The sequence below is a fragment of the Pungitius pungitius genome, chromosome 2 (assembly GCF_949316345.1).
Source record: "Pungitius pungitius chromosome 2, fPunPun2.1, whole genome shotgun sequence".
NCBI lineage: Eukaryota > Metazoa > Chordata > Actinopteri > Perciformes > Gasterosteidae > Pungitius > Pungitius pungitius.
The window spans coordinates 16,536,402-16,554,632 of NC_084901.1; the positions used below are offsets into that span (position 1 = coordinate 16,536,402).

The window sequence follows — 18,231 nt, forward strand, 5'->3', positions numbered from 1 at the left end:
ATTGTCACGTTCTTTTATCACGATGTTACCATATGCATTGCAACGGTTGTCTTTGTGCGAACCAAAAACAACAGCCTTATCCAAACACTATTTGATCTTTCAGCGAGTTTTGAAAAAGACGATTATTCTTAGTGAGAAACAATTCTGCCAGTTGAGTGAGATCATGAAGGTTTCAAGATGTTTCGGATCAAATTATGTCATCTTGGACAAGCCGTTTCTATTCCACAACAGCATCACTTGTGTCAAAAAACATTTTAGAATAAGTGAAACTGCACCAAAACAGATGACAATACAGCTTCATATTATATATTTTACGATTGTTTCAAACAGACGGTAAAACTTTAAATGATTTGTTGGACCCAGGTTTTTTCTTTTCTCAGCTGTGAGGTGATGAAAGACCTGCATGACTCTGCCTGGTGGGGGGAAGTGAACTGTGGTCCCCTCGGGGTTTCCCTGTGTTGTCTGTCACCTCATCCATTTTAATTTGTGTTGTTCTGTGAACCCAGGCAAAACGTGTGATTCCATCATCAATCACTGTGAGTGTAACCCTTGTTTTAATGGCGGGTCCTGTCAGAATCGGGTGGACGGATATTACTGTCATTGTCCATTTGGTAAGTAATAGTAGGAAACCTTTCAGGGCATAGGCCAGCCTCTGTGGAGTAGAAAACAAGACGTTTCAGTCGTGCTGTCTCGCTAAAGAAAATGAAGTTATGCTAGATTAATTGGGATGTGGACACATTTCATCCTGTCTCTCCATTTGCCACGATTTCTATTGCTGCTGTCATCAAAAATTAAGTTTTCAAAAAGGCTAAAATTATGACTTGACAGCCTTTAATGTCTGCTTTTTTATAACTAAATAAAGAACTTATATCGCTTGATCACGATTCTGTTTTATCTGTAGATATTTTTATCGTGTGAATCATTCATTGGCTTCCTCTCTGATTCCTCTTTGGGTTTGTTTCCCTCCTCAGGGGTTTTCGGCAAACACTGTGAACTTAACAGCTACGGCTTCGAGGAGCTCTCCTACATGGAGTTTCCGTCCCTGGATCCCAACAACAACTACATCTATATCAAGTTTGCTACCCTGAAGAGCAACGCGCTGCTCATGTACAACCACGACAACCAGACCGGAGACAAGGCCGAGTTCCTGGCTCTGGAGATCTTGGAGGGACGGATGCGCTTCTCCTTCAACCTGGGAAGTGGAACTTATAAACTGATGACCATGATAAAAGTTTCGGACGGGCAGTTCCACACAGTGATCGCCAGGAGAGCCGGGATGGTAAGAGCGTCTGTTTGAATGCTGGAAGGATTAATACTTCTTATGGGCTACGTAGAGAAAAGCTCCAAACCACGGGGGGGCTCAGCTTATGGTTTTTGAGGTTTGTAATTGTACTTTATCGCTCGCTGTGATTTACAGTAGGAGGATCCCAAATGCCCCTGCGTTGCTGGCAAAGGGAAGAGGGGGGGGGGGGGGGGGGGCTGTAAAGAATCCAACCGGCCCTGTCAGAGTTCCTGTAATGTAGCTCTCCCGCTGGACTTCAAATCTGTCACTTCCCACCGTGCGCCCAGAGTTTCTTAGGAAGCTGCTAGAGTCGTTAAGTAGTCCGCGTTGAGACGGGGGGGGCGGCATCCAGCACACGTCGGAGAGACCTGCGATTGGGTCCACGCCATGCGCCCAGCGAGCAGCCCGTGCGGAGGCGTGCGCGTAACGGCTCCGAGAAGTGAACCCGATCGCCGTGTCTGCAGACGGGAGGAGGGGGTCACTTCGGCGGTGGGTTTCATCCGAGCCGATGTTTCGAAAGCAGACAGAAACTCACGGACGAGGTCACGGACGAGGTCACGCACCGCTTCAGAGGCAGCACAACGGTACCACTCCACTAACTATAGACTTCATCCAAAGAATGATGAATGATGAAAAATGAAGTTTGTTTGGCTCAGAACAGGAGAGCCGGTTGCCAATTTATCCAATAGGCCATGTGTTGAATATGTAGACATATATGTTTGACCTTATCAGAGGGATTCAGTCGGGAAACTGCTCATTGATTTAATCTTTGTTGCTCAAGCAATCAGGAGGGTTGCAAAGAGCAAAAACACAACATTGACTTTGAGTAACACATGGATCATTTGTGTGATCATGTGACCACTGCTGAGATCATCTAATCAGAGAGCTTTTTTTTGTTTGTTGTGTTCTTTGAGGTTTTGCAAATTAGGGCTCGCCGTAGCTGATTAGCACCAGCAGCTAATCGTGAAGATTTTGGTTAGATTAATTATTTACACTTGAAACAAGCAGAAAATCTCTTTTTCCGTGTCTGCACCACAACAAGAAAAGCAACGCTGCCTCCATTAAAATCGCTCATGGCGGAAACAAATGATCTCCAGAGGCGGTTCCTTCACATTTCCGCCAAGCCCTCAAAAAAAAAAGGGATTTTCATGTCTGCAAGAACCCATTCAGTGCAATCTCAACCCCAATGTGAGGCCACGGCGCCTTTGATCACAGGAAAGGAGCTTATTCAACGTTCTTTGTACTTCAGAGAGTGTCCTGCGCCTCGTTGTTGCGAGCGACAGGGCGCGTGAGTGATTTGGGTCGTAGATCCGGGCCGGTGTGGTCCGTGTTTACTTAAGGTCCAGGAGAGGTGGAGCGTGATTGCGCTGGTTTTTCAACACTTTCACACACTAAACCGGACAGTTTTCTTTACCAGCCCATTTAGTTTCTTCCTGGTAGGGCGGTGAGAGAGAGAGAGAGAGAGAGAATAAGCCACATCTGGACGAAAGCTTTAGTACCATTAACGGGAAATAGGAAATGTTTCACTGTAATGTTTCACCGTAATGTATGGCTTCTCTTATGCCGCTTGTCTGTCAAACAGCGCGGTGAATTGATGAAAAGTAATTGGCCCGCATGCCATTTGGTGGACAAAACTCATATTAAGGCTGTGGGAGAAATGACTGTAGCGCTGGAAGTGACTCTGAATGGATTGAAGCGTGACCGTGGAGGGAACGTGATGTGCATGAGATGATGTCAAGTCGGCTTTGGTTCCAGTGATAAAGATGTGTACACAATCAAATTACGGTAATATAAAAAATGCAGATATTGTGTTTGTTTGTGTATTTAGTGCATGTACTGTGAGTCTCTCCGTGTCCTACTGGCTGAATAAACGTCGGCACCTTTGCATCGAAAGCGACACGAGTGACACACACTCGCTGACTCGTGCAAGTGATTATAAAGAAAGAGAAACGGAGCGACTACAACCAACTACGTCACCCCCAGTCTCAGGAGTCGCTTCCAAAAGATGACGTACCATCAGGCCAATGACTGACTCTGCCGTGATGTTCATGTGTGTGTGTGTGTGTGTGTTTTGTCACGAAGGCTGCTTCCCTGACGGTGGACCTGTGTGGTGACGACCAGGAACCAGGCTACTGCGCCGTGAGCAATGTGGCAGTGCACACGGACTGGTGAGAAACCCCCCCCCCCCTCCTAAAGTACACAGATGTTCCGTCTCTGTGATCCAGCTGTATACAACCGCGTTGACAGTTTTAGGTACTCAACGCACAAGGACATTTTCCATATTAGGTTCTCTGCACTTTGTGAGAACATATTAGCATCGTTTAGCTGCTTGTTGCCCCGCTATAGTCTGACAAAAGCTCTCTTCATTAGATCTGTTCATGCACCCCATGTGTTTGTTGAGTTTGACTCTGCTCCCACAGCTGAGCTACGTGCGCGTTGCAACTAAAATCTTTATGTTTGTTATCCCTTCCTTGCAATAGTGAAAGGACTGCAGAACATATCACAGCTCTGTGGAGAACGTACACTCTTTATTTGTTTACCTTTTTGCTCATTTTATCTAGATGGATGCAAATTATACAGTGTAAAAGTAAAAATGCAAAACACGTACATTACTGTGCACCGATGAAAGAAGTCAAATGATTGCAAATCTACGATATCTGATGTAAGCCGTCTTTGAATCGCCGGGTCGCCATCTCCTCCACACGGCGCTGTGATGTGAACATTCAACGCTTCACATGTGTGCGAGCGAGCGAAAGAGAGAGAGAGAGCAGAAGGTTTATTTTGTAAGGGTCTCAGGACCCTGTTGTTGTGGAACTTGCTGACCCGCGGTGTCTTTCTGTCGCATTGTGTGCGCGTCTCTGATTTGTGTGCATGTGCACTTTTGTGTCTGCCTGCATTTAACTGTTCTGTCTGTGTGTGTGTGTGTGCAGGATCCTGGACGTGCAGCCCAACAGGCTCTCGGTCGGCGGCGTCGGGTCAATAGAACCCGTCCTTCACCGCCGCGGTCAGGTCGCCACCCACGACTTTGTCGGCTGCATCATGGAGTTCGCCGTCAACGGCCGCCCGCTGGAGCCCAGTCAGGCGCTGGCATCGCGTGGCATCCTTGACAGGTCCCCCCCCCCCCCTCCCTCATGCCCTCCTCCCGCCACCCATTTACTCCCGCTTTCACCCCCTCTCCATCATCTCCTTCTTCTTCCCATCTGTCCGTCTTCTCTAACCTCCTCGACTCTCGCTGTGGGACATCTGTTCACACTCCCAGACGCTCGCCAGAGTTTTTAAAAAGATGTTTTTTTTTTATTTATTACAAACGGTAGATTATTTGACGGGGGTGGGGGGGGGAAACCAATTGCAGAATTCCGGAGATCGCTGCTGAATAGTGAGGCTAGAACAGATCTTTTAATATGCTAATCCTCTCGGGGTTCTTTATGCAGTTTTTTATGTAGCCGCACGGGAGAGAAAAATCACAGCTCATCTGGCCCCTTTTTTTCTTCCTTTTTTCGGCGCCCCCCCCCCCCCCCCCCTCCTTCTCCCCCGCTGCTGAGCGGCTGACCTGTCAAACTGACGTGGTGTTTGTCGTCGTGTCTGTAGATGCCCGAGACTGGAAGGAGCCTGCACCGCCAGCCCCTGCAGACACGGGGGCACCTGCCTGGACCGCTGGTCCTGGCAGCAGTGCCAGTGCGTGGACGGCTTCACCGGCAGGTTCTGTGAGAAGTGTGAGTACGGAGTGCATTCGATTCGCCTTTCTAGAAGTTTTATCGCTGAGGCTGCACTCGTTAAAGGAATATTCCATCTTGATTATTTATGATTCTTCACTCCCGGAACGATGAGTCATCGCACCGCACCGCGTGGCTTAATACCAGCCGCACATATGCGTTTTATTTCAAAGCGTTAGTGGGTTATAAGGACATTAATTCTCAACATCAGAGAATCACACGGAGAGACATTTGAGGCTGATGAAGACCGCCGGAAAGATGCAGCTACTGTGTGAGGTGCTACACTACGTCAAACACTGTTACCAATTATCCATTCCACATTCAATTGGAAACGTTCAAACGGTTACTGGGAACAAACAAAGAGCTTGAGAAGTCTGCACTTGGTTTTTCTGTTTGCCCGTCAGGGTCGATCTCGTGGGGAATTATGCGGCTTGCTTCGTGGCACGAAAACGATTCACAGCACTTTTCCATCTAATACAGAAGGATGCGTGCTCTCTCTGTTATGTGTTTCCTCTTCAGGAAGAGACAAATAAACAAGAAGCCAGTGAGGTCAGGACGTAGGAGAGAAGAGTTTAAAATATAATGATGCTGCCACTCATCTTATTCTTTGTTCTTACAGTGAATTGAGTCATTTTTACCCACCAGCAAAGTACCTGCTGTGTTGTTCTAAAGTAGGACGTGCGAGAAGCTCAGGGACTTATTTATCTTATCATTTAGCTGATGCTTTTATGCAAAGCGACTTAGAATAAGTGCATTCGACCATAAAGGGAACAGAACCAGAACAACAAGAATACAGAGAGCCATCATTGCTCAGGTATTGGTCAAGTACTTTTTATTTAAAATAGCTCTTTAAAAAGCCAGCTATCGTGTCCCGGATGCCTTGTATAAAGTCGTATATCCCAACAGTACACAGGTATGAAACAGCAGGTAAAGCGGCAATCATTTCTCCCCAAAAGCCACCAGCATGATCGATGATCGTTCGAACCGTGGCCACAGTTAGACGAAGCCGAGGAGCCGTGAGGTAGAGGAGTATCATTTTGACCCTGAGGGTCGTCCGCGGTGTGAATTCTTGGGGGCGGGTCTTAGTAACGCTCTCCACCTCCCTCCCGCAGACATGACGGCGGACACGGCCCTGTCCATGGACGGCACGGGCCGCCTGGACTACTCCCTGAAGCAGGGCCCGAAGCGCGACGTCCTCCTGAGGCGGTTGCTGCAGGGCGCGACCTCCGACCCCGCGCGCCCCAGCAGCCTGGAGGTCAAGTTCAGGACGCGCAGCAAGAGCGTCACCCTGCTGCACGTGCAGGAGAGCAGCAACTACACCACTGTGAAGGTGAGGGGGAGGAGGTGCACGCTGACTTGGTGCAGGAGTCACAAGGACCCACCGCAGCGCCTCGCTTGGTACATTTGTCCCAATTCTCCGGAATACTTTGTATTTTCTTCCAGAATGCTTTCTACCCTGAACTTCAGATAATGAATCGCAGCACCTCGAGTCGTGGTTTCACAATAAAAACATTTTATGGAAGTGGTCATGGGAGGAAGTCTAGAGTTTAGATTTTTTTAGCAGACAACAGCAGACAATGAATGTAGCAGACACTATAAGGTTAAGAACAATAGGAAGGCTTCCTACTAAAACAAATTAATATGCACACATGAATACAGTTCAGTTTAGGTATGTAGAAGTCCCGCCCACTTCTACTTCCTGTATTTCTGCTGTTTATTCTCGTCAATCTTTTTTTTTTTTAAGGTTGTATGAAGCCAAAGATAAAAAACAGAGCTTCGAACTATTTGACTTTATAGCTTTTTAAGAGCTTTATTGCTCAATCCCTCTTAAACCTGTGTGGTCCGATGGAGAATCGGGGTCAACGTATACGTGCAGTGAAATTTGTAACCAAATTCTAATTGATTGTGTGGGGGGGACATTTCAATACAGTCTCCCCTCCTAAGTCAAAAGAACCAGACGTCCTAGCAGGAGATTCAGCTCAGTTTGCCCTTTGTTACTCTGCTAATTGAGCCGCCAGTTTAGCATGGCAGCCGTCGCTAACCTGCTCGTCAGCCAGGATCAGAAGGCTCATTAGTGAAGTCATAATTAGTTCACAATCGTGATTAGTTTCCACGCGGCGCCAACACACAAATCAAATCATGCACCCGTTGGAGACGACAGAGCCGAGGTCCTGATCTACTGCGTTTGCAGCAGGGGTGTGTGTGTGTGTGTGTGTGTGTGTGTCCTTTAGGTAAACTCAGCCACCTCCTTTTTCGTGCAATTCTCCTTTTCTTCACTTATATTGTGCACCCCCCCCTACACCCCCCCTCTGCACTCTCCCTGGTCCTGGGCAGCTGCCCAAAGAGGCCTGAGCGCTCATTTGTCCTCTTCCCCCCTGTAATATGTCAGACTTCCTCTCGTCTATGAATCCTCGTTCCTGCTCCTTAAACAGCCCAGGGAAGTATTATAAATACCATGACGCCTGAAACAGCAAAACAGCAGGGGAATAGCCACAGTATATGTACGTGTGTGGAGTCTGAGCTATATATACTGACGTATAAAAAGAAAAAAGAACTTGTTCAGAGATGTTTAATAGATAAACGTCCTGATTGGTTTCCCAGCTTTCCAGCGCAGTTTTCTTTGGCCTGGGGCACCGGCCGCTTTTCCCATTTTAAATCAATTCTTTCGGGAAGCTACTTATCATTGCTGATTTTTTGGGGGTCTCTGAAAAAGGGAGGAAAACGCGGATTACTTTTCCATCGAAGACGGGAGCACGCCTATGGGATTCCCATCCACAGTTAAAAGCCGCAAATTTGTGGCCCAGGCCCGAGCGAGCTCGATGGATTGATGAAAGCGCGCCGTCCTTCCCCCTCACCAGTGGCCGCTCGGACGAACTGCGTCTGAGTTGGTTAATCGCCGGGCTTCTGGGCCCGAATAACATCGCCGGCCCGAAAGGTCCTGGGAGACGGGGATTGACGGCGGCGCGTCCCGCGCCGGGAGAAAGATTCACGAGCGACGAGCCGCATCTTGGTTTTCGATCTCTGACCACAGCGTCGGATCCTGAGAGCGCTGCAGGAGGGGGGCGGGAGAGAGTTGGGTGAAGGCCGAGGGGAGTCTTCCTCTCGTGGTTCATGTTTGACGCTGACGTGATAAGCCCAGTGCATTAATCTGAAGAAGAAGCTGCCCTACTCGGAGAACAATGTTCATCATCCGGCTGAAATGTATTAAGTCGATTTATACCAGCAGGCGGAATTAAGGAATTAAGGAGTTCATCCACTCCATCTCCTCACCTCTTATCTATCATCTGCGGTTTAATGTGCGCACTAACATACGCATCCCTGCTTTGTCCCCCCGGCTCACAGCTGAGGAACGGCAACGTCCACTACGTCTCGGAGGCGGGCGTCGGGGGGAAGGTGGAGCGGACGCTGGGGGACGCGGCGCTGGCGGATGGCCTGTGGCACACGCTCCACCTGCTGAAGAACGGCTCCACCACGGTGCTGCTGGTGGACGGCAGCCACTCCAGGGTCATCCAGCACGCCACCCAGGACTTCGGAGGTCTCGGCGTGGTGACCTTGTCCCTGGGAGGGATCCCCCCGGGACCCGCCCAGCAGAAGACCGCTGCAGGTGAGGCCCTCCCCCTCGTTTGGATGTTTAGTTAACAATGTTGTTTTAATTCCTGCGTAGGATTGGACTGACTGCAGGAAAACAAGGCTTTACAAACATCCAAAAAAGACATTTAGGTTTATTTTACTGCTTTGTCTTTTTGCTTTGGTAGATTTCTCCTAAATTACCCAAATGTTCCATTAGATAACGTCTCTTTCGCACATTTTTTTTTCAAAGTATTGACAAGAGGTATGTCATTTTTTAATCACAGTTTAGATGTTTTCCTCTCAGCCCCTCGTTGAATGTACACTATTTACGTGTATGTGTGGGAATGTACATGCATATTTACGGGTCGCGTCATGCTGAAGCTTCCAAAGAAACTCGCCCAGTGTTTACAAACTAAAGTAAAAAAACAAACACTTATATACTAAAAATGTGTACGCATGCACATACTGTTCCCTTTGATTCCAGCACAAACCTCCTTTTTTTCCCCAAATGAATTTATAGTCTGCAGCTCAAACTTCTGACCCTATTTGGTGCTGCTTAGATTTACCTTCTGTGAGTTTAAAATGACTTAAATAAATGTTTCTTTTTTAGTGTATCATTCATGCACAAAATAACTAATACTGATTTAATTTGACTTTGTCTCAGAACCTCCTTTGAGGTCTTTTTGGTGGTTTCGTCCGATCTCTGTGGACTCTCATCTTTGTTGAGATTTAAATCACAGATCTGATGTTTGTAAAAGGTCAAAGAGGGGTTTTCCAGAGGGAGGTAATGCAATACAGTAAATTTTAAGGGGAGGAAAAGTAAACTAATACTATGCACTAATATGGTCAAAAATGAGCATGTTGACTTATTTGTGGATTCATAAAAGACGTGTAGCCTGACTTGTGGCAGGCGGCCTCTGAAACGAGCTTTTCCTCAAGGTGCGTCTGTTGTGCGCTGCCTGTTCCAGAGCTAATGAGGAAGGCACGAATAGATTTCATCTGCACTGGGAAGGCTTTAAATCGGCGAGGCAGCGCTGTTGGGCTACACGCGAAGGAAAAAATATAATTAGACACAGACACATTGACTCAACCCAGATGTATGATGTCTTTAAGCTACAAGGGCTCTGACCATTTGAAAAACTTTAAATCAAATCAAATTGGCCAACGATGGATGTTTTTAAATTCAAATTCAAGTTCAATTTTTTTTTTTTTGGTCCTAATGTTGAACCAATTTCCCATCTAAACAAAACGGCTTTGGCTCTGATTATAGCTCCAATTCCCTCTTATTTAAAAGGAAGAAAACCAGCGTTCATTCGGAGAATTAGTCCGGTGGCGGTCGGAAAACGCTTCCCCTCCAGACCGCCGCTGCACGCTCGTTTGCCGTCGACGGCTGCTTCCTGTTATCTGAGCCGTTTATTTTCTTCCATCCACAGGGTTCGACGGCTGCTTGGCCTACGTGAAGTACAACGGCGAGAACCTGCCCTACGCCGGAGAGCACGGCCTGGTCGCCTTGACCAAGACCAGCTCGTCCGTCAAGATCGGCTGCAGGGGTCCCGACCTGTGCCAGAGCAGCCCGTGCTGGGACGGCCTGATGTGCGTCAACCAGTGGTACACGTACCAGTGCGTCGCGCCCGGCGACTGCGGCTCCAGCCCCTGCCAGAACCGCGGCAGCTGCGTGCCGGACCCCCGCTCGGGCTTCACCTGCGTCTGCTCAGAGTTCTACACCGGCAAGAGCTGCGAGACCCTGGTGGCGTGCCTGGGCGTCCAGTGCCCCGCGGGGAACGTCTGCAAGTCGGCCAACAACGGCGGGTTTGTCTGCAGCGAGAGCCCCTCCTCCGAGAAGGTGGTGCTCCCCATCTGGGCGGTGCCGGCCATCGTCGGCAGCTGCGCCACCGTCCTGGCCTTGGTGGTGCTCAGCTTGATCCTGTGCAACCACTGCAGGGGTCGCAACAAGACCAAAGTGCCCAAGGAGCCCAAGGAGAAGAAACCCAAGGAGGAGAAGAAGAAGAAGAAGAAGACGAAGAAGAAAAAGGGCAGCGAGAACGTGGCGTTCGACGACCCGGATAACATCCCGCCGTACGGAGATGACATGACGGTTCGGAAACAGCCAGAGGGGAACCCCAAGCCGGACATCATTGAGAGGGAGAACCCCTATCTGATCTACGACGAAACGGACCTCCCCCACAGCAACGAGACCGTGCCCAGCGCCCCCTGCGCGCCCTGCAGCGGCCCGGAGGCGGACATCGAGCACTACGACATCGACAACGCCAGCAGCATCGCCCCCTCCGACGCCGACATCATCCAGCACTACAAGCAGTTCCGCAGCCACACGCCCAAGTTCTCCATCCAGAGACACAGCCCGCTGGGCTTCGCCAGGCAGTCGCCCCTCCCACTCGGAGCGACCAGCTACACCTATCAGCCGCAGTACACCCAGGCGCTGAGGTCCACCCCGCTCAGCCACTCCCACTCGGCGTGCCCGACGCCGAACCCGCTCTCCAGACACTCTCCGGCGCCGTTCGCCAAGCCGTCCTCCTTCTACCGGAACACTCCCACCAGGGAGCTCAACCTGGCCCGCCGCGAGGGCAGCCCGCTGGACCACCACCACCATCACGCCGACATGTGCCAGCCGCCGCCGCCGCCCATGTTCAACTACGCCACCCGGCTGGGGCGGCGCAGCAAGAGCCCGCAGACCATGGCGGGCCACGGCCACGCCTCCAGGCCGGGCAGTCGGCTCAAGCAGCCGATCGAGCAGATCCCCCTGGAGACGGGCCCCCCCGTGGGGCTGTCCATCGAGGAGGTGGAGCGGCTGAACACGCTGCGCCCGCGCAACCCCAGCATCTGCAGCGCCGACCACGGGCGCTCCAGCTCGGAGGAGGACTGCCGCAGGCCGCTGTCGAGGGTCCGCAACCCGGCCGACGGCATCCCCGCCCCGGAGTCCTCCTCGGAGAGCGACTCGCACGACTCCTTCACCTGCTCGGAGATGGAGTACGAGCGGGACAAGCCGGCGTCCTACGGCTCCCGGGTCCCCAAGCTCTCGCAGGTCAACGAGTCGGACGCCGACGACGAGGACTACGGCGGGAGGCTGAAGCAGAGGCGCTACTCCAGTCGCAGGGCGGAGGGGGGGCCCGGCGTTCCCCAGGTGCCCCCCAGCGAGCAGCACTACACGCTGCCCCACAAGCTGGGCCAGCAGCAGGCCGCCGGGGGCTTCAACTGGGACAACCTGTTGAGCTGGGGCCCCGGCTTCGGACATTACGTAGACGTGTTCAAGGACCTGGCCTTGCTGCCGGAGAACGCGGCGGCAAACGACATAGAGATGAACAGCGGGGACGGCTCGGTGACCATCCTGAACGAGGGGGAGGCCGAGCAATATGTATGAGGCTATTTATTACCGCGTTCCTCGGGACATTCGACCCGGAAACAATGAAAAAGGAAGACTGTACATTTCAGGAGACCGTTGGACTACATGTTTCTTCTCTTCATTGGGAATTAAAAGACGACTTTCAATGCAGTAAGGCAGACGTGTGGCGCCTGTAACGTGACGGACTTTTTGTCATGAGCCACCTCGGGAATAGTTTACCAGTCTTTTTTTTTTTTTTTTTTAAAGGTCCAAAGTCAACTGTACGTTCGTGCATTCATTCCTCCGGGGGCCTCGTCGCAACGTTTCCATTCACACCGAAACCTGCTCGAAAAAAAAAAAAAAAGAATTGAATTTAGTGACTGCGAAGCTGCGCTCCTGTTATCTTGATCCAACATGTCTGTGTTTTATTACCAGCACTGCCGCTCCTTGGCTTTTAAAAACATTTCTGTCGCGTTCGCAGCCGAGCGATAAGACGCTCGATAACACTCACGGGCCGAAAGGAAACTACCCGAGCACCGCGTCTTCTTTTGGGGTCCATTTTTCTAATTTACTTAAACGGAAGCACGTGTGTTTGATCCGGCTTCACCTGCAGCTGAGGGGACGCGGCCCCCTCGGCGTGGAAGTCGGCGCCGCTCTGCTCGCACGGTGCGACCCCCCTCCCCCCCGCCCGCCAGCGGCGTGATCCCTTTTCCTCTCGTCACGGCCATTGTGGTGCTTTTTTAAAATTATTTTATTTTAAGACTGGCTAGACGCTCCAAGTGAGGATTAATCATGGCCGCTGCCTTACAGTCATTTGAGGATTTCAGTACGGGGGGCGGGGGGGGGGGGGGAAGAGGTGGATGGAGGAGAGGGGGGGGTTTAGTGTTGTGCGTTTTTTCTGCCAGAAAGCAGCCAAGCGTTTGATGGTGTATGGATCCTATAAACATGTCCCCAACTAAAACACTATGAACTTGTGTACATTTTATTTTCATTCATGTGAAATCATGGAGTCATTTGTTGTTGGTGTCTTTGTCCATTATTTTGACACGTATGGTTTCTACTTTTTTTTTGTACTGTTTATTAACTTAAATTACGTAAGCTGTGTTTTTATGGATATTTTCATATGCTGAAATGTATGTTCTTACTTTCGGGGAAAGTAAATAAGACTTATTTTTTACATGTGTTACATACGTAACATCAGTATTTTCCACTTTTGATAAAACTATAACATGGTGTATGCTTTGTACCTGTAAAAAGCCAATAACAGAATAAAAAAAAGTATTTATTTAAAAACTACTGTTTTATTCTTTCCTGCATGACATTTTTTTATTTTGTATTGTCACCTTGAAATTAGATATTAAATTTAATCGTTTTGGTGGTCATGTATTTTTATTATTATTATATCATGCACCTTCAGGAGCATTGAATATTATCCTGGGGGGGATCAGATTGGTTCGATCTTCCCGAGGAGCTCCCACAGATTATTTGACCTTTGATCCCTTTACTCCCTCTGAGCGTGTCCAATGTCATCCAAACATAATTTCCATTCAGATGATCTCCAATGTATTCATGGAAGGATGTGGCCCTGAGCTGCAAGTGGCTTCCTTAAAACTGAGAGTGCAAAAAAAAAAAAAAAATCCTCCCGACGAGCTTGTTTATAGAGATTGATTATTCAGCGCTTCAGTGTCCTCAAACAGCTGCAGCTCTTCCCCCCGAGTTTCATCTAAATGACTCATAATTAAAAGCACATTCGTTGCTGGAACAAAGAACGAGTTTCACTCTTGCTCTCATTTGTCGGCGGGAAGAGACTCTCGGATTGCCTTTGAATGTGTACGTTTCAAAAAGGGAGGCGGTGAGAGTTATTTTCATCAGTCTTTCAAACAAATCACAGTCAAATATCACCGTTTAATCAATGGAGAAGGTCCAGAGTTAATTATAAACCCGCTCATCCGGCAAAGATTGTCATTATTTATCAATTGTTTGACGTGCAGTATATTCAAGTGGGATGAAAAGAAAACGCAACGGATCAGATCATCACGTGGAACCAGGAAGTCAAACAGCCAAGTAATTCGCTTCAGTGGGTTTTGCAGCAGTGCAGGAAATCCACTTCATGGAAAACACCACTTTTATTAGCTCAGAAATATTACCAAAGACATGACGTCACGTGTCCACCACCACGCTGAAGGAGGGTCTCCTTTAGTCCCTCGTTGTTCTCCCCCCTAGAATGTTCAATGTCACTTCCCCAGGTGTCAGAGGTCACAGTTTCCCCCCTCAGCGTGTCTCCCGTCATTAGCGGAGTCTTCGTGTGCCTCGGCGGCTTGATGGACAAATCCCCCGGTGAAACAACATCAACCGGCCCCACAAATTATCACACAACCCCCCCCCCCCCCCCCCCTCTCCTCCCCTCCCCTCCACCAACATCTGGATCAAAGCTCGTCTTCGCTAAGTGTTCCTCAATGCGGTGTGTAGTGCAGCCAGCCGGTGCCTTTCAACGCACATGAAAGCCTCAGCGAGCCGCGGAGCACCGGGCCAATGAAAGGGAAAGATGGATGCGTGCGCGTGGGAGGCGGCGGGCCGGCCCCGCCTTCCACGGCCCGGCTGTGAGTGTAAAGCTCCATCGCCGGCGAGGAGGCGAGGAGGCCCGAGGTCCTTCCAGAAGTGAATCCATGGAGGCCTTCTTAGTGTCTTAATCGTTCAACCGTTGAAAGGAAGCAGCAACTGGACTCGCTCTAAAGCCCCGCTGTTCCTCACCTGGCCACTAGTTGTCCTCAGTGAGTTGTATTACCTGCTTCAACTCTTCGCATCCTTCATCCGGCCCTATCTATATATATTTAACATCTTTTAAACGTGTCTGTTTTATAATCTTTTCTACTTATGTTTAGAAATGACCTCAAAAGAGTCATTGGCACTCGGCTTTTAAACTCTGTGGCTGCAGGTCTTTAATCACACGGGTTCAGTCTGGACCAGATCTCCGTCCAGCCGTATCATGGAGGGTTCTGGTACATATCATCCGTGATCCGTGGCTTACACAAGAAAACATTGTATAAATGATGGTCAACAAGACCGGAATACAACATTACACACACACAGAGGTCCACATGTGGACAGATGTTGGTGGTGCGGTGGACTGGCTGTCTAAACGTTTACTGTTCCTCCGGCCACCTCTTCGCTGCAAACCGCCACAGTTTTATGGAGGAGATAAAATACTTTTCTACAACGCACATAAAACGGAGGCAGAAACAGCTCCCACAGATTATTTGACCTTTGATCCCTTTACTCCCTCTGAGCGTGTCCAATGTCATCCAAACATAATTTCCATTCAGATGATCTCCAATGTATTCATGGAAGGATGTGGCCCTGAGCTGCAAGTGGCTTCCTTAAAACTGAGAGTGCAAAAAAAAAAAAAAAATCCTCCCGACGAGCTTGTTTATAGAGATTGATTATTCAGCGCTTCAGTGTCCTCAAACAGCTGCAGCTCTTCCCCCCGAGTTTCATCTAAATGACTCATAATTAAAAGCACATTCGTTGCTGGAACAAAGAACGAGTTTCACTCTTGCTCTCATTTGTCGGCGGGAAGAGACTCTCGGATTGCCTTTGAATGTGTACGTTTCAAAAAGGGAGGCGGTGAGAGTTATTTTCATCAGTCTTTCAAACAAATCACAGTCAAATATCACCGTTTAATCAATGGAGAAGGTCCAGAGTTAATTATAAACCCGCTCATCCGGCAAAGATTGTCATTATTTATCAATTGTTTGACGTGCAGTATATTCAAGTGGGATGAAAAGAAAACGCAACGGATCAGATCATCACGTGGAACCAGGAAGTCAAACAGCCAAGTAATTCGCTTCAGTGGGTTTTGCAGCAGTGCAGGAAATCCACTTCATGGAAAACACCACTTTTATTAGCTCAGAAATATTACCAAAGACATGACGTCACGTGTCCACCACCACGCTGAAGGAGGGTCTCCTTTAGTCCCTCGTTGTTCTCCCCCCTAGAATGTTCAATGTCACTTCCCCAGGTGTCAGAGGTCACAGTTTCCCCCCTCAGCGTGTCTCCCGTCATTAGCGGAGTCTTCGTGTGCCTCGGCGGCTTGATGGACAAATCCCCCGGTGAAACAACATCAACCGGCCCCACAAATTATCACACAACCCCCCCCCCCCCCCCCCCCTCTCCTCCCCTCCCCTCCACCAACATCTGGATCAAAGCTCGTCTTCGCTAAGTGTTCCTCAATGCGGTGTGTAGTGCAGCCAGCCGGTGCCTTTCAACGCACATGAAAGCCTCAGCGAGCCGCGGAGCACCGGGCCAATGAAAGGGAAAGATGGATGCGTGCGCGTGGGAGGCGGCGGGCCGGCCCCGCCTTCCACGGCCCGGCTGTGAGTGTAAAGCTCCATCGCCGGCGAGGAGGCGAGGAGGCCCGAGGTCCTTCCAGAAGTGAATCCATGGAGGCCTTCTTAGTGTCTTAATCGTTCAACCGTTGAAAGGAAGCAGCAACTGGACTCGCTCTAAAGCCCCGCTGTTCCTCACCTGGCCACTAGTTGTCCTCAGTGAGTTGTATTACCTGCTTCAACTCTTCGCATCCTTCATCCGGCCCTATCTATATATATTTAACATCTTTTAAACGTGTCTGTTTTATAATCTTTTCTACTTATGTTTAGAAATGACCTCAAAAGAGTCATTGGCACTCGGCTTTTAAACTCTGTGGCTGCAGGTCTTTAATCACACGGGTTCAGTCTGGACCAGATCTCCGTCCAGCCGTATCATGGAGGGTTCTGGTACATATCATCCGTGATCCGTGGCTTACACAAGAAAACATTGTATAAATGATGGTCAACAAGACCGGAATACAACATTACACACACACAGAGGTCCACATGTGGACAGATGTTGGTGGTGCGGTGGACTGGCTGTCTAAACGTTTACTGTTCCTCCGGCCACCTCTTCGCTGCAAACCGCCACAGTTTTATGGAGGAGATAAAATACTTTTCTACAACGCACATAAAACGGAGGCAGAAACAGCGCCAAGATATAACTGTGACGATTTGGCTGCATTTGAGGAGGCGGGTTGTGTCGCTGCACTCGAGCGACTCAGCATCAGCATCGCTGGTAGCGGAAGTAGGATGGAGAGCAGTCACAGCAGATTACAAAAGAAAACCAGTCACATTGCTTTGCACCCTAACCCTATCAACCACACACACACACACACAAGGCATTAGTCACAAGTTAAAACAATCATTAATTACATTGAAACACCCGCTGCTCTCTCTGAACCGAGCCCTCACTTGGATGCTGTCAACAGCTCTTAATTCAATGTCTAATGCTTGCTAACCGGTAACAAAACGCCACTTCTGAACACACACACACATTTATGATGACTTTGGCTCTAAGAGTCTGTTCTGTACATTTTAATGACACCGTACAACCTCAGCGCCGTATTATCCTCCGTGATCAGCTGTACTTCCCTCCAGCAGATCAAAGCTGTGGGATACGCCGTATTTCCTCGTGGACTTCTGCAGCTCATGGCGGACTTCTGTGTGGAGCCACTTCTTTTTTTTTTTGTTGGTCAGGACAGTAGCATTTATTCTTTTTAGTGTTGGCTTCAAAAGACGATGAGTGTAGAAGCTGAAAAGCGCTGCCGTCCGTGCTGCCCAGATCTCCTCACTTCAGCATAACAAACATGGACCAGGGGGACGTTGTGGCTGCTCAGGCCTCTCCACAGTCAGGAACCCAGGAGAAGGAGTTTGTTTCTTCAGCGCATGCAGTATCGTTCAGGAAGACCTCACCTCAGATTTAGCTCGTATGAGAAACAATTCGTCTGGTATGGCACGCACATTCTAAACAGGAATATGTAGATCTCTTACACATGTGCAGCTTAATTTAATGTTTAACTTTGCCGAGATTTGTTTTCTTTGCTTGATTTGTCTGTAACCAGGTAGTTAGGTCATTGGTTATTTTCTTTTTTTTCTGTGTGATGGGCTTTTTTAGCGTCTTGCTACAAAGAAGGTTCCCCCCTCGGGGGCCAATGAAGATGGATGAATTCAGAGGGATCAGAGCGCAGAAACAAGCAGCCGTGAGCTCCTCGTTGGAGTTTAGACTGTAACCAAACGACTATTTAAATGTTTCACACCAAACCACATTGTCTACATCCACAATCTGTGCGGAAAATGTTTAGGCCATTTGAGCTGCCGCTGTGGTCAAAGGAGAGTCTTCGTTGGGCTTCTGTTGTTTAAAGAAGACGTGAAACTGGAGATTGTGACCATAAACTCATGTTTACAATGTTTACAGAGGGAATAAATCGAGAGAGGAGTGGAGCCATTTTCTCATAGACTTCT

General features: G+C 49.1%; 1 protein-coding gene across 2 annotated transcripts in view; it reads left to right on the forward strand.

Annotated features, from left to right (window-relative positions):
* Positions 1-12,726, forward strand: part of fat4 (FAT atypical cadherin 4) — an 80,994-nt gene extending 68,268 nt beyond the window's left edge. The window contains exons 10-17 of one of the 2 annotated variants that reach the window (XM_037460776.2): positions 507-611; positions 972-1,279; positions 3,365-3,450; positions 4,213-4,392; positions 4,871-4,995; positions 6,108-6,325; positions 8,338-8,599; positions 9,999-12,726. In XM_037460776.2, the coding sequence (XP_037316673.2) occupies positions 507-611; positions 972-1,279; positions 3,365-3,450; positions 4,213-4,392; positions 4,871-4,995; positions 6,108-6,325; positions 8,338-8,599; positions 9,999-11,941 (3,227 nt within the window). In that variant the 3' untranslated portion in view covers positions 11,942-12,726. The remainder of the gene's footprint in view (positions 1-506; positions 612-971; positions 1,280-3,364; positions 3,451-4,212; positions 4,393-4,870; positions 4,996-6,107; positions 6,326-8,337; positions 8,600-9,998) is intronic. The other variant, XM_037460777.2, reaches the window with a different exon arrangement.
* The last annotated feature ends 5,505 nt before the right edge of the window (positions 12,727-18,231 follow it).